General features: G+C 39.9%; 1 protein-coding gene across 4 annotated transcripts in view; it reads right to left on the bottom strand.

Moving 5' to 3' along the window:
- ARHGAP6 (Rho GTPase activating protein 6) overlaps positions 1 to 16,655 on the bottom strand; it is a 538,479-nt gene that overhangs the window by 176,246 nt on the left and 345,578 nt on the right. Inside the window, exon 2 of one of the 4 annotated variants that reach the window (XM_073013873.1) lies at positions 15,035 to 15,100. The exons of the other annotated variants lie outside the window; for them this stretch is intronic. Within the exon in view, the coding sequence (XP_072869974.1) occupies positions 15,035 to 15,100 (66 nt within the window). The remainder of the gene's footprint in view (positions 1 to 15,034; positions 15,101 to 16,655) is intronic. 4 annotated transcript variants of the gene reach the window in all.

Raw genomic sequence — 16,655 nt, 5'->3', positions numbered from 1 at the left:
TGGCAAGCAAATAAGGAATATATTTCTTTTTAGAGAAAATTTAAATTATACTATCTCAAATCTTTTTTAAAAAATGAAGTTTAAACATCAGTTAAAACAGTTGATAAAATGAAAATTTATGAACATGTACAATAACTAAAACCTGAACCAAATGAAGGGAAGTTTATATGAAAAATTCTTTACATTAAAAAATATAAACTTTTGAAGAATGTTTATATTATGAAACAAATTAGGACATGGAACACTGGCTTTATACTTCACACCAAATTGGCAATCAAAATCTGGTCTTTTGATCTCACTCTATGGAAAAAGATTTTTAAATGAAATTATGTGATATGCATAATAATGTACTGAATTTAAAGTTATTCAAGTAATTTGTTTTCCCCAAAAAATGTTATCAATGGAGCTTCAAATAGAGAATTGCAGTGATTTTAAATACAAGTAATTTCTTCCACCTCATAACTTTAAGATGATAAATTGTACTGCATAGTCTTCAAAATGTTAACAAATGCATAAAATGGACTCAAAACAAGTTTTCTTTCCCACTCATATTTCTATTTGAATCCTTTTTTCTTCTTACACCCACACAGAATTGTAAACAGTCTTTGCAGGGTTTATATTACACAAACCCATGGTAACTTTATTCCAGTACCTTTATGATTAAGGCCCCTTAATCATTTTCTGGAATGAATAAACATAACTTTACTGGGAGGGTGTCAATATTCAAACAAATAACTTGATTTTAAAGAATTTAGATTCAATTTTTTAAAGGTAGAAAAGCTTAATCAATTGGCATGGACCACTTCTAATCAATTGAGTCAATATTTATTAAGCACACTCTAGGGTAAGGCACTATTCCATGTGCTGGTGAAAATAGTAAGGCCCCATCCTTAAGGAATCTAGAATCTACCACAGGGATAAAATAAGCCCACAAATAACGATTAAAAAGTCCAAATGGTATTAATACTATGACAGAAGTACAGTCAAAATACTCTGGCAAACATGGCAAATATCCTTGGCTAGCTGTCCGACAGCTTTCCTCACCACTCCTTTCCTGTTGGCAGAGCTGGAATCTATCCCAGCATTCAGCCACAGTTTCCAAATCAAAATTCAGATATGCAGTGTGATAATACAGTGGAATGTTTCAAACCAGAGACATGCATTAACTGGTAATTATACTCTATACTTGCATTGTCAAATATGGTAGCCCTGTCCGATGTGGCTATTTAAATGTAAATAAATTAAAATTAAATAAAACTTAAAATTCAATTCCTCAGTCATAGTAGACACATTTTAAGTGCTAAGTAGTCACATGAGGCTAATGGCTACCATACTGGACAACAGAGATACAGAATATTTCCATCACCACTCAGTTTTATCAGACAGCATTGCTCTATGTACTACTTCTTGAAGTTGAAAAATAATTCTTATTAATTCAAATATTTTAAACAAAAGATGAAACAAAACAGATTTGCTGGTTGAAACTGAAAATCTCAACTACCCACAGCAAGTTGTTCCCCAAGCATGCCAGTAATCCTGATCTTGTATGAGAATTTTCTAAGAACTGTAGATGTGCCATTCTTTTCCTCAGGCCAAACTTCACATACTAAAATGGTTTCCCCTCTAGTTTTCATTTAGAACAGATAAATCCAGAGTTCAGGTGTATCCAGACTTCAGAAGATATTTACATTCTTTTCTATTTTGTGGTTCAAACTAATAGTGCAACATAACATAGAGGCAGGCACACATTCATGTTACACACACTCACACACCCATAATCACGCATGCCTTCTGGGTTTACCTGTAGTAAAAAGACACATGTGGAGACATGTGCCATTTGAGTAACTTGAAATTTTAAATAAAACTTTCCATTACAATCATTTAGAGAATGATTATGTGGTTATGGTATTCATTATCACCACCAAGACATACTACAGTTCTTCCAAAACAAAAATTATATCAAGAAAAAAATGATCAAGCTGTGCATTTCATTTACAAGCAATGTCAAGTTTACCATCTACTTTCTCAATTCCACACAAAATAAAAATACAGACTTTTCTCTAAATCTGAAGTTCTTCCTTTGGTAGTAAACAATAGCTGAAAATACCAAAATTGAGTTTAAGGCCAAGACTTTTAAAAAGAAAATAAATTGGAATGTGTTTAGGGAGGCGGAGCAAGATGGCCGAATAGGAACAGCTCCAGTCTCCAACTCCCAGCGCGAGCGACACAGAAGACCGGCGATTTCTGCATTTTCAACTGAGGTACTGGGTTCATCTCACTGGGGAGTGCCAGACGATCGGTGCTGGTCAGCTGCTGCAGCCCGACCAGCGAGAGCTGAAGCAGGGCGAGGCATTGCCTCACCTGGAAAGCGCAAGGGGGAAGGGAATCCCTTTTCCTAGCCAGGGGAACTGAGACACACAACACCTGGAAAATCGGGTAACTCCCACCCCAATACTGCGCTTTAAGCAGACAGGCACACCAGGAGATCATATCCCACACCTGGCCGGGAGTGTCCCACACCCACGGAGCCTCCCTCATTGCTAGCACAGCAGTCTGTGATCTACCAGCAAGGCAGCAGCAAGGCTGGGGGAGGGGCGCCCGCCATTGCTGAGGCTTAAGTAGGTAAACAAAGCTTCTGGGAAGCTCGAACTGGGTGGAGCTCACAGCAGCTCAAGGAAACCTGCCTGTCTCTGTAGACTCCACCTCTGGGGACAGGGCACAGTAAATAATAACAAACGCAGCAGCTCTGCAGACGCAAACGACTCTGTCTGACAGCTTTGAAGAGAGCAGTGGATCTCCCAACACGGAGGTTGAGATCTGAGAAGGGACAGACTCCCTGCTCAAGTGGGTCCCTGACCCCTGAGTAGCCTAACTGGGAGACATCCCCCACTAGGGGCAGTCTGACACCCCACACCTCACAGGGTGGAGTACACCCCTGAGAGGAAGATTCCAAAGCAAGAATCAGACAGGTACACTCGCTGTTCAGAAATATTCTATCTTCTGCAGCCTCTGCTGCTGATACCCAGGCAAACAGGGTCTGGAGTGGACCTCAAGCAATCTCCTACAGCTACAACCTACAGCTGAGGATCCTGACTGTTAGAAGGAAAGCTATCAAACAGGAAGGACACCTACACCAAAACCCCATCAGTACATCACCATCATCAAAGACCAGAGGCAGATAAAACCACAAAGATGGGGAAAAAGCAGGGCAGAAAAGCTGGAAATTCAAAAAATAAGAGCGCATCTCCCCCGGCAAAGGAGCGCAGCTCATCGCCAGCAACGGATCAAAGCTGGACGGAGAATGACTTCGACGAGATGAGAGAAGAAGGCTTCAGTCCATCAAATTTCTCAGAGCTAAAGGAGGAATTACGTACCCAGCGCAAAGAAACTAAAAATCTTGAAAAAAAAGTGGAAGAATTGATGGCTAGAGTAATTAATGCAGAGAAGCTCACAAACGAAATGAAAGAGACGAAAACCATGGCACGAGAAATACGTGACAAATGCACAAGCTTCAGTAACCGTCTCGATCAACTGGAAGAAAGAACGTCAGCGATGGAGGATCAAATGAATGAAATGAAGCGAGAAGAGAAACCAAAAGAAAAAAGAAGAAAAAGAAATGAACAAAGCCTGCAAGAAGTATGGGATTATGTAAAAAGACCAAATCTACGTCTGATTGGGGTGCCTGAAAGTGAGGGGGAAAATGGAACCAAGTTGGAAAACACTCTTCAGGATATCATCCAGGAGAACTTCCCCAACCTAGTAGGGCAGGCCAACATTCAAATCCAGGAAATACAGAGAACGCCACAAAGATACTCCTCGAGAAGAGCAACTCCAAGACACATAATTGCCAGATTCACCAAAGTTGAAATGAAGGAAAAAATCTTAAGGGCAGCCAGAGAGAAAGGTCGGGTTACCCACAAAGGGAAGCCCATCAGACTAACAGCAGATCTCTCGGCAGAAACTCTTCAAGCCAGAAGAGAGTGGGGGCCAATATTCAACATTCTTAAAGAAAAGAATTGTAAACCCAGAATTTTATATCCAGCCAAACTAAGTTTCATAAGTGAAGGAGAAATAAAATCCTTTACAGATAAGCAAATGCTTAGAGATTTTGTCACCACTAGGCCTGCCTTACAAGAGACCCTGAAGGAAGCACTAAACATGGAAAGGAACAACCGGTACCAGCCATTGCAAAAACATGCCAAAATGTAAAGACCATCAAGGCTACGAAGAAACTGCATCAACTAACGAGCAAAATAACCAGTTAATATCATAATGGCAGGATCAAGTTCACACATAACAATCTTAACCTTAAATGTAAATGGACTAAATGCTCCAATTAAAAGACACAGACTGGCAAACTGGATAAAGAGTCAAGACCCATCAGTCTGCTGTATTCAGGAGACCCATCTCACGCGCAGAGACATACATAGGCTCAAAATAAAGGGATGGAGGAAGATTTACCAAGCAAATGGAGAACAAAAAAAAGTGGGGGTTGCAATACTAGTCTCTGATAAAACAGACTTTAAACCATGAAAGATCAAAAGAGACAAAGAAGGCCATTACATAATGGTAAAGGGATCAATTCAACAGGAAGAGCTAACTATCCTAAATATATATGCACCCAATACAGGAGCACCCAGATTCATAAAGCAAGTCCTTAGAGACTTACAAAGAGACTTAGACTCCCATACAATAATAATGGGAGACTTCAACACTCCACTGTCAACATTAGACAGATCAACGAGACAGAAAGTTAACAAGGATATCCAGGAATTGAACTCATCTCTGCAGCAAGCAGACCTAATAGACATCTATAGAACTCTCCACCCCAAATCAACAGAATATACATTCTTCTCAGCACCACATCGTACTTACTCCAAAATTGACCACGTAATTGGAAGTAAAGCACTCCTCAGCAAATGTACAAGAACAGAAATTATAACAAACTGTCTCTCAGACCACAGTGCAATCAAATTAGAACTCAGTACTAAGAAACTCAATCAAAACCGCTCAACTACATGGAAACTGAACAACCTGCTCCTGAATGACTACTGGGTACATAACGAAATGAAGGCAGAAATAAAGATGTTCTTTGAAACCAATGAGAACAAAGATACAACATACCAGAATCTCTGGGACACATTTAAAGCAGTGTGTAGAGGGAAATTTACAGCACTAAATGCCCACAAGAGAAAGCAGGAAAGATCTAAAATTGACACTCTAACATCGCAATTAAAAGAACTAGAGAAGCAAGAGCAAACACATTCAAAAGCTAGCAGAAGGCAAGAAATAACTAAGATCAGAGCAGAACTGAAGGAGATAGAGACACAAAAAACCCTCCAAAAAATCAATGAATCCAGGAGTTGGTTTTTTGAAAAGATCAACAAAATTGACAGACCACTAGCAAGACTAATAAAGAAGAAAAGAGAGAAGAATCAAATCGACGCAATTAAAAATAATAAAGGGGATATCACCACCGACCCCACAGAAATACAAACTACCATCAGAGAATACTATAAACACCTCTACGCAAATAAACTGGAAAATCTAGAAGAAATGGATAATTTCCTGGACACTTACACTCTTCCAAGACTAAACCAGGAAGAAGTTGAATCCCTGAATAGACCAATAGTAGGCTCTGAAATTGAGACAATAATTAATAGCCTACCAACCAAAAAAAGTCCAGGACCAGATGGATTCACAGCTGAATTCTACCAGAGGTACAAGGAGGAGCTGGTACCATTCCTTCTGAAACTATTCCAATCAATAGAAAAAGAGGGAATCCTCCCTAACTCATTTTATGAGGCCAACATCATCCTGATACCAAAGCCTGGCAGAGACACAACAAAGAAAGAGAATTTTAGACCAATATCCCTGATGAACATCGATGCAAAAATCCTCAATAAAATACTGGCAAACCGGATTCAGCAGCACATCAAAAAGCTTATCCACCATGATCAAGTGGGCTTCATCCCTGGGATGCAAGGCTGGTTCAACATTCGCAAATCAATAAACATAATCCAGCATATAAACAGAACCAAAGACAAGAACCACATCATTATCTCAATAGATGCAGAAAAGGCCTTTGACAAAATTCAACAGCCCTTCATGCTAAAAACGCTCAATAAATTCGGTATTGATGGAACGTACCTCAAAATCATAAGAGCTATTTATGACAAACCCACAGCCAATATCATACTGAATGGGCAAAAACTGGAAAAATTCCCTTTGAAAACTGGCACAAGACAGGGATGCCCTCTCTCACCACTCCTATTCAACAGAGTGTTGGAAGTTCTGGCTAGGGCAATCAGGCAAGAGAAAGAAATCAAGGGGATTCAGTTAGGAAAAGAAGAAGTCAAATTGTCCCTGTTTGCAGATGACATGATTGTATATTTAGAAAACCCCATTGTCTCAGCCCAAAATCTCCTTAAGCTGATAAGCAACTTCAGCAAAGTCTCAGGATACAAAATTAATGTGCAAAAATCACAAGCATTCTTATACACCAGTAACAGTCAAACAGAGAGCCAAATCAGGAATGAACTTCCATTCACAATTGCTTCAAAGAGAATAAAATACCTAGGAATCCAACTTACAAGGGATGTAAAGGACCTCTTCAAGGAGAACTACAAACCACTGCTCAGTGAAATAAAAGAGGACACAAACAAATGGAAGAACATACCATGCTCATGGATAGGAAGAATCAATATCGTGAAAATGGCCATACTGCCCAAGGTAATTTATAGATTCAATGCCATCCCCATCAAGCTACCAATGAGCTTCTTCACAGAATTGGAAAAAACTGCTTTAAAGTTCATATGGAACCAAAAAAGAGCCCGCATCTCCAAGACAATCCTAAGTCAAAAGAACAAAGCTGGAGGCATCACGCTACCTGACTTCAAACTATACTACAAGGCTACAGTAACCAAAACAGCATGGTACTGGTACCAAAACAGAGATATAGACCAATGGAACAGAACAGAGTCCTCAGAAATAATACCACACATCTACAGCCATCTGATCTTTGACAAACCTGAGAGAAACAAGAAATGGGGAAAGGATTCCCTATTTAATAAATGGTGCTGGGAAAATTGGCTAGCCATAAGTAGAAAGCTGAAACTGGATCCCTTCCTTACTCCTTATACGAAAATTAATTCAAGATGGATTAGAGACTTAAATGTTAGACCTAATACCATAAAAATCCTAGAGGAAAACCTAGGTAGAACCATTCAGGACATAGGCATGGGCAAAGACTTCATGTCTAAAACACCAAAAGCAACGGCAGCAAAAGCCAAAATTGACAAATGGGATCTCATTAAACTAAAGAGCTTCTGCACAGCAAAAGAAACTACCATCAGAGTGAACAGGCAACCTACAGAATGGGAGAAAATTTTTGCAATCTACTCATCTGACAAAGGGCTAATATCCAGAACCTACAAAGAACTCAAACAAATTTACAAGAAAAAAACAAACAACCCCATCAAAAAGTGGGCAAAGGATACGAACAGACATTTCTCAAAAGAAGACATTCATACAGCCAACAGACACATGAAAAAATGCTCATCATCACTGGCCATCAGAGAAATGCAAATCAAAACCACAATGAGATACCATCTCACACCAGTTAGAATGGCGATCATTCAAAAGTCAGGAAACAACAGGTGCTGGAGAGGATGTGGAGAAATAGGAACACTTTTACACTGTTGGTGGGATTGTAAACTAGTTCAACCATTATGGAAAACAGTATGGCGATTCCTCAAGGATCTAGAACTAGATGTACCATATGACCCAGCCATCCCATTACTAGGTATATACCCGAAGGATTATAAATTATGCTGCTATAAAGACACATTCACACGTATGTTTATTGCAGCACTATTCACAATAGCAAAGACTTGGAATCAACCCAAATGTCCATCAGTGACAGATTGGATTAAGAAAATGTGGCACATATACACCATGGAATACGATGCAGCCATAAAAAAGGATGAGTTTGTGTCCTTTGTAGGGACATGGATGCAGCTGGAAACCATCATTCTCAGCAAACTATCACAAGAACAGAAAACCAAACACCGCATGTTCTCACTCATAGGCGGGAACTGAACAATGAGATCACTTGGACTCGGGAAGGGGAACATCACACACCGGGGCCTATCATGGGGAGGGGGGAGGGGGGAAGGATTGCATTGGGAGTTATACCTGATGTAAATGACGAGTTGATGGGTGCAGCACACCAACATGGCACAAGTATACATATGTAGCAAACCTGCACGTTGTGCACATGTACCCTACAACTTGAAGTTTAATAATAATAAATAAATTGAAAAAAAAAAAAAAAAGAAAATAAATTAGTAGACAATTGTATTATTTGAGAAAAAATAACCCAAGAGATCCTGCTATGAACAGCTTAACATGAGACTAACAAGAGAAAAATGACTTCAACCAATTTCCTACATTTCCAGAACACAGTAGTATTTAGTAGTACTCCACATTGCTTTAATAAAATAGTCATCAGTTTATGTCTGTTGTGAAATTCTTGTTAGCTGGAGTTTTTACTTATTTTTGCGATTTGGCTTTCAATTCTTTTTGCCCCTATTTGATCTGGAGCCTTATCAGCAAGGGCCATAGGCTGACATTTAGATATTAAAAAATACATCCCTGTTGGGAAAAGTCCATGCTGGCCTCATTTGAAACACCTGACTCTTCCAGATGATAAATAATTATGGAGGAATAAGATTGGGCTGGGAGTCGTGAGGAGTTGAAGAGAGAAGAAAGGAGCAATCATTTGGGTTCAAAACATTTACCTCAATAAATCACACTTGAATCCTCTATCACAAAATCTAAATCAATAAAGCCCATTTGCAAATATCATTGTCCTATGGTCAACAAAAAACACCATAGCACCCAGAATTCACTTTATTGTTAATTTAAAAAATGAACAATACTAAAATCTCAATTCCTTCAAACAGCCAAATTTTGTTTGCCTCTCCAAATAATTTTCCATGCTTCATATTTGGCCATGGAATGTGCAGGCTCTGGGGGTGTCAGTTTAGTGTCCACAGAAGCACAAAGATGGCTTTCCAGTGTGGTGGTAGGGGGTGCAGCCTCCATAACCAAACCATTTGATTCACAATCATGACCACTGCCTATCTGCTGTGGAAACTTGGACAATTTTTTTGGCCTCTCTATGGCTCAGTACACTCGTCTATAAAATGTACTAATATCATGCTCTGAGTCTTTTCATGTTAATGAGTCCTAAGCTCAATAAATGTTGGCTACAATTCTTATGATGAGAAAGAGAACTTTGTCCTGCCTCTGTAGACTCCCAAAGAGAACACTACCCAGTTGGAAGCAGGAGTGATACAAAATTTAGATATGACATGGAAGTTTTTGATGCCACAGGCACTGAAGTACATCATGTTTGTCTTTTTTTTTTTTTTTTTTTTTTTTTTGAGACAGAGTCTAGCTCTGTCACCCAGGCTGGAGAGCAGTGGTATGATCTTGGCTCACTGCAACTTCCACCTCCTGGGTTCAAGTGATCCTCTAGCCTCAGCCTCCCAAGTAACTGGGATTACAAGAGTGAGCAACCACACCCAGCTAATTTTTGTATTTTTAGTAGAAACGGGTTTTCACCATGTTGGCCAGGTTGGTCTTGAACTCCTGACCTCAAGTGATCTGCCCACCTCAGCCTCCCAAAGTGCTAGGATTACAGGTGTGAGCCACCGTGCCCGGCCCATGTCTGTCATTTATCAGTGCATCACTCTGACAATGTAGCCACCTGATCTGATTGCGACCCGACCCTTCAATGATCTTTGCCTTCTCCTACCTGATATCCCCAGACACTGTTCTTTGCTGCCTCCAAGACAAGCCTTCATCCTCAATTCACCACTCTGAGGGTAACAGGAGAGCAACACCAGGCAAGTGTCATAGGGGCACTCCGCTAGATGGAGGCTAGAACTTGAGACCACCTCTCTCTGCATGTCGTCTTCCTTTTACCTTCTTTCTAGGGCTGAGCCTTTGTGTACAGTGACTCCCAACTCAGACCCTTCCCTTGTCACTCTGGCATTGGCATAGTTCAGCTAATTCCATTTTATAAGGATTTTTCTTTCTTTCTTTCTTTTTTTGTTTTTTTTTTTTTTTGGTTTTGGGTTTTTTTTTTGTTTTTTTTTTTTGAGACAGTCTCACTCTGTTGCCAGGCTGGAGTGCAGTGGCGCAATCTCGGCTCACTGCAATCACTGCCTCCCGGGTTTAAGCGATTCCCCTGCCTCAGCCTCCTGAGTAGCTGGGACTACAGCTGGGCACCAGCATGCCCAGCTAATTTTTTGTATTTTAGTAGAGACAGGGTTTCACCATGTTGGCCAGGATTGTCTTGATCTCCTGACCTCGTGATCCGCCCGCCTCAGCCACCCAAAGTGCTGGGATCACAGGCGTGAGTCACTGCACCCGGCCTTTACCAAACCGCTTTCCTCTAGATGAGTGGTTCTTAACCAGGTATAGTTGTGTCTCCTAGGGGACCTTTGGCAATGTCTGGAGTCACAACAGGGATCTAAACAAATCAAAACAGCTCGGGGAGTGGTAGGGGTGTTAAGGAGAATTTGCAAAATAAAGAAAGTGCTGTCCGGTGATTAAGTCAGCTAATGTCTCTAAATCAAAACTATCCTGTTAAAAGTCCAGATTTCACCACTATACAATATATCCATGTAAGAAAGCATGTCTACCCTCTAAATCTATAAAATAAAAAGTAAATTAAAACATATTTTTAAAAAACCATCCGACAGAAGTTAGAATAGTTATTTGCTTCTTCAGAACTTACTTAGAAGTGAGTTTGTTATTTCTTGGGAGGTTACAAAGAAGCTTGTCTCCTGTGAGTTAATTTTTCCTGCTTATTTGACCTTCCAAAGATGTGCTAAGGAGTTAATTGTAAATCAGACTGAAGAACCTCTAAAAGTGATTGTGTCTGAGTGATAAAGAGGAGAAAAATAATCAATTTAACCATGAGTGTAACTACTGAATTCAAGGTTATTCAATTAGTCTGGGACAAATTCTGTTCTGAGATTTGCTTGGATCTGGCAGAATAATGAGAAATTAGTGGTTCCATCTATAAAGTGGGCAGTAATTTAAGATGCCTTAATTCTCATGATTTTCAGAACCACCACTTTCCAAAAGAATGATTCGATTAAGAAGTTTTTGCTACAAAATTGATATGGAATAAAACCCCCACAGCCATGGAGATTATAAAGCAGTGTATTGTAAGGAGAGGAGATAATTAAGCACCGACCTTGGGCAGCTGAGAACATCTGACAGACCCAGGCCATCGAACACCCTATCTGTCCAAATAACCAACTCAAGGCACTTCTGAAGTGAGGATCTCCCTGCCTCCTTGCTGCTGTATCCCAAACATCCGGGAGCAGCCATCAATGACCGTCACCTCAATGCCACCTCTTACAGAAATCTTCTCTCACTGCTCTATGTTGGCTGGCACTCCTGGAAGTGAGGTTCCCCTGTCTCCTTGCTCCCATATCCACACATCTGGGAGCAGCCATCAATGACCATCATCTCAATGCCACCTCTTCTAGAAACCTCTCTCGCTGGTCCACAGGGCTGGAGTGCACAGGCTCAGAGGTTTCCCAGGATATGTTGACCATGCCTCTCTTTCAAACAACTGCTTCTTTCTACTTTTTGTCTCCCCACTAGCTGGCGAGCTCCTTGAGGCAGATTTAGAAAAATACTTGGAAATCGGTTAGTATGTTTAATATCTGCTCAATGAGCCATCATTAGCATTAAACACCCAGGATGCTGTAATATAAAAGTAATGATAATAATAATACTGAACATTTACTGGGCTCATTATATTTCAGGCACTATTCTAAGCACATGACATGTATTAGCTCATTTAATTATCACAACGTTATAGAATTGTCTCTATCACCAATTTACAAATAAGGGGTTGTTTGAACTTTAAATTTTAACAAGAAATTAGGCTCTTTTAAACACACACACACACACATACACACACACACACACTGCCGCATCTTTTATGAGTACCATTTGAAAGATAAACTAATTCGTTATCTGCCTCTAGGATTCTAATTAAATAACCTATAGCTATTTTTAATGGCAAATGTAAATTCAACTCCATTAGAGTGATGAAGCTTGTCTCCTTCTGTGACTTAATTTTTCCTGCCCATTTGTCCTCCCAAAAATATACTAGAGAGCAAACTGTAACTCAAAATGAAGAACCCTTAACTCAATAAATGCTTTGTAGTTGCATAAGGGGGTTGCCTCTTGTGCTAAACTGCCAAAGATAGAGAGGAGACAGCTACAAACATGGGCAAGTATCCCCTATGGTAGGACAACATTGCCATATTAAGACCATCTATCCCAGCTTTGAGTGTGAACCTGCTCATGGATAGTCCTCATGCCTTCTCTAGTTCCAAAGGATGGAATGAAAACAAATAAATGCAAGTACAGTGCTTGTAGAAACCAGAAGGCTTTGTCTTTCTCTCACTGATTAGGTCAATAAAATAATCATGTGTTTTAGGAGACCCAGGCCTTAGCCCTCCTCTATCTTCCTTCTCAGACATCCCACTGAACACACGCTCAACACATACAGAAAGCCCATTTTAAGCAGCATTCTGAAATTCACTGAGAATGACCAGAATAATAAGGCTACTGATATATCCCTACCATGACATTGAAGTAGAAGTAATTGACTTGCATACTCTCTCTACCTGGCATCTAATGCCCAGATTAAAAGAGATGACTAAGTTCAAATATCCCAGTAGCTTCCTGCACTGCTGCCTCTACAAATGTTAGCTATCAAGGCAGTAGTCCAAACTCGCTCCTTCCATAGGGTCCTGACTAGGGAAGGAAATGTTTGCAAATTTGCACAGCTGCATGCAATAACAAATTCAGGCTCTGCAGGTTTACAAAATCCCATCTTCTCCCCGTGACTAGGAACTTAGGATCAACTTGGTTTCCACAAATGATTTTTCTTAATCTGGAAATAGGTACAATGGAGCAACTTCAAAATCTGTTTAAGACAGTTGTCAATTTTTAAAGTGCTTATTAAACATTGCTAAAATGTGCAGTTTTTATCAGCAGGATTTACAATGACACTTGGAAAGCAATGGGATTTACTGCTTTTGTGGCTTTTTTCGCCCATTCTGGTAGTGAAAAAAATGTTCCCAATAAATAGTAATAGATATCCAAAAATCTGTAATCACCACATTAGTTTATTTGATAATTGCTATTACTATAAATAATCAGAATCACAATAAAAAGTCTATGCCTACAAAACGAAATCACTCAACAAACTAATCATAATCTAAGAGCAGCAAATTTTCTTCAAAAGCAACTTGGATTTAACAAACTAAATAATTCATATATATTTAAATTAGTTTATACCTATGGTGGCATGTGCACATGATAGAGAGAGGAAGAAATCTGCAAGTGAATTGATGTGGTCTGACCACATTGTTTAAGGTAATAGATCACCATTCTGCAGGAAAGCCAACGATCTCACTTTCTTGATGTTAAAACACAATTCACCAAATAAACCAATATGAGTTTAGGAAGGATTCAAAGCAGCTTTTACTTGTAGCTATATGAAACCACCGAGTATTTAATTAGGCTCTGTGAACACTTCAGTAACATTCTAAATTAATATTCTGAAAAGATGAGTTTTAAGGTTCTTTCTATTAAATCATTAAAAACAAGACCCTGGAATCATTATAAAAATAAAACTTGCACCAGATGCTACCTTTGTTGTATGCAAACAACAAAACCAGTTTTCTGAACCAGCCATCTGTCTTTGCTGTATGGAGCGGCCACAGGACAGAGCTGAACCACATTTTGTGGTTCCATATTAATACCCTAATCACTTATCAATGTTATAGAATCCTGATCCTTCATCATACTAAGGAAAAGGGCAACCTATGCCCTTGTCCCCAATCATCAGTCATTATATAGTACCCAACGATTGAGACCCAAAGAGAGGCTCCATAGCAATGATGTTTTGGCTCGGTTCTGTCCTGGATTAGTCTGGTGACCCAGGCAATGCCTGATTCACTCTGAACTTCAGTTTCCTTACCTCTAGCACGAAAACACTGGACTGGAAGATCACTAAGACCTATGCAACAGTAACATTATAAGCCAATGTGCATGTTAAAGTCAAATTCCATTGGTTTTCAAATACTGAGAAAATAGCCAAAAGGAATGGTGCAGAAAAAATGGTGGGTCCCTACTACGATTTGCTCTGAACTTTCAATAAAAATATAAATGTCTTGGCAAGGGTATGTAATATTCCAATAAGCCTGGTTTGAAGACTCTGAATTTACTCTTAAGGCAACAGGCAGAGATAGTCTGACTCTCATTTGAACCACCTGAGCTTTGATGTTAAAAGAGACTCAAGTGCCAGGACACACTGAGCAAATCCCTTCAATGCTATTGCTTCTCTCCTTTCCTGCCTATGTTCACCTTTTCCAGATGCTGCTCTGGGATTATTACTCCATGGAATCTTTCATGTCTTCCTGGCTTGGGTCCTATCTTGCTTCTAGCAGTAGGCATGAAACACGGAGTCTGAAATACACACACCCTATCTTACCTCTCCAGGGTTCTTACACCTCAGCAATAGCAGCAGCTCCAGGCAGTAGCGAGCCCCCATGTTCCCAACGCAGAGCCCCTGTGCAGTGTGGGAACAGAGAAGGAGACAGGAGGCAGGGAGGGACACTGCTCAAAGCGCTAGAGGAGCTGGCTGGGCAGCCTTCCTGTCTGGAATGCACAACTAGAGGCTCTCAGAGGGAGAGAGCCTTGGGTCACTGTGATCCTCTGAGTCAGACACCCTGGGGAGCTCTTAGTTCTGAAAGTCCTCCCTAGGCACAGAAGGCTGAGAGCCCCCAAGCACCCACTAGGAAGAAAAGTGTACAAGTTAAAAAGTTGAGATAAATGAGATAGACATATGCTAGCTTACAGTAGATTGTAGAAATGCAGTATGAATGCTGGAGGAACAAATCATTTGAATAAAATGCTCACTCACATATCTGATGAGAGACTTGTATCCAGAATCTGAAGAACTCTTACAATTCAATAATAAAAAGACAACCTAATTGAAAATAAGAAAAAAAATCTGAATAAATACTTCTCGGAAGAAGATATACAAATGGCTGATAAGCATATGAAAAGATGCTTGATATCATTAGCCGTCAGGGAAATGCAAATCAAAATCACAGTGAGGCTCATGCCGGTAATCCTAGCATTTTGAGAGGCCAAGAAGGGCAGATCACTTGAGCTCAGGAGTTTGAGATCAACCTGTGCAACATGGCAAAACCTTGTCTGTACACAAAATACAAAAAAAGAAAAAAATAGCCTGGTGTGGTGGTGCATGCCCGTAGTTCCTGCTACTTGGGAGGCTGAAGTGGGAAGATCACCTGAGCCCGGGAAGGTCGAGGCTGAAATGAGCTGTGATTGTGCCGCTGCATTCCAACCTAAGTGACAGAGTGAGACCCTATCTCAAAACAAACAAACAAACAAACAAACAAAAAAACAAAAAAAAACCCAAAAAACAAAACAAAATAAAACAAAAAAATCACAGTGAGCTATCACATCATGCCCACTAGGATAGCTTTAAAAAAAAGTGTTGGTAAAGATGTGGAGCCCTTACATACTGCTGGTGAGAATGTTTCTCCAAATGTTAAACATACATTTACCATTATACTCAGCAATTCAACTTTTAGTTATATACTCAAGAAATACGGACATGAAAAACATGTAAGTCTACACAAAAACTTGTATATGAATGTTCATAACAGCATTATTCATAATAGTCAAACAGTCAAAACAACCCAAATAATCCATCAACAGATGAAGGAATAAACAAAACGTGTCATATCCCTACAATAGAATATTATTCAGCCACAAAAAAGAATGAAGTACTGATAAATACTACAACACGGATGAACCTGGGGGACATTATACTGAGTGAAAAATGCCAGACACAAAAGACCAAATGAAATACTGGCTCTTATTCCCTTGCAACAATCATTCCCCAATTACACCAAGCTCTTCGGAGGTCACCATTACTCCTGCAAATTTACCTGTGTGGTTTGGCAGAAGCTACAGTTGAGAGGAGGCTTCCATCTCAGTGTGGAGCTACAACCACTGGTCCTCAGCACATTCAGACCCTTCTTCTCAGCTTTGCTTCTAGGCCACTGACAAAAATTCTGTTCTGGCTTCATGGTTCAGCCCCACTCCTCCTCGACTCCTTCATTTCTGAGTAGTGGCTCCCTTCTCTCCATGTCTATGGTTCCTATCTGTGAGAGTTTTTTTTGAACTTACAGTTGCTCTTGTGTATCAGGTAGTTGGCATCTCCAAAGAGATTAAATGCAACTGAAGCACAATGGACTCTCACACTTCAGTGAGTTTTTCATAACTGAAATTCAGTAATAAATTGTGACCCTCTGCCTTTTTTGCAGGGAAAGGATATACTTTTTTTGAGCACTTAAACAAAAAAATTAGGGTATTGCCTCTAGGGGCCATTGTGCATTTTCACTATTATAAGTAAAAATGAAATTAGAAGGTGATGTCAATGAAGGAAGCAGTCCAATGAAGAGACTGCCACTGTGGTCACTGGGTTAAAGAAAAGGTTGACATTCTTATGT

Source organism: Chlorocebus sabaeus, chromosome X (assembly GCF_047675955.1).
Source record: "Chlorocebus sabaeus isolate Y175 chromosome X, mChlSab1.0.hap1, whole genome shotgun sequence".
Lineage (NCBI taxonomy): Eukaryota > Metazoa > Chordata > Mammalia > Primates > Cercopithecidae > Chlorocebus > Chlorocebus sabaeus.
The sequence above is the reverse complement of the archived record's forward strand: the minus strand, read 5'-3'. Positions and strand labels throughout refer to the sequence as shown.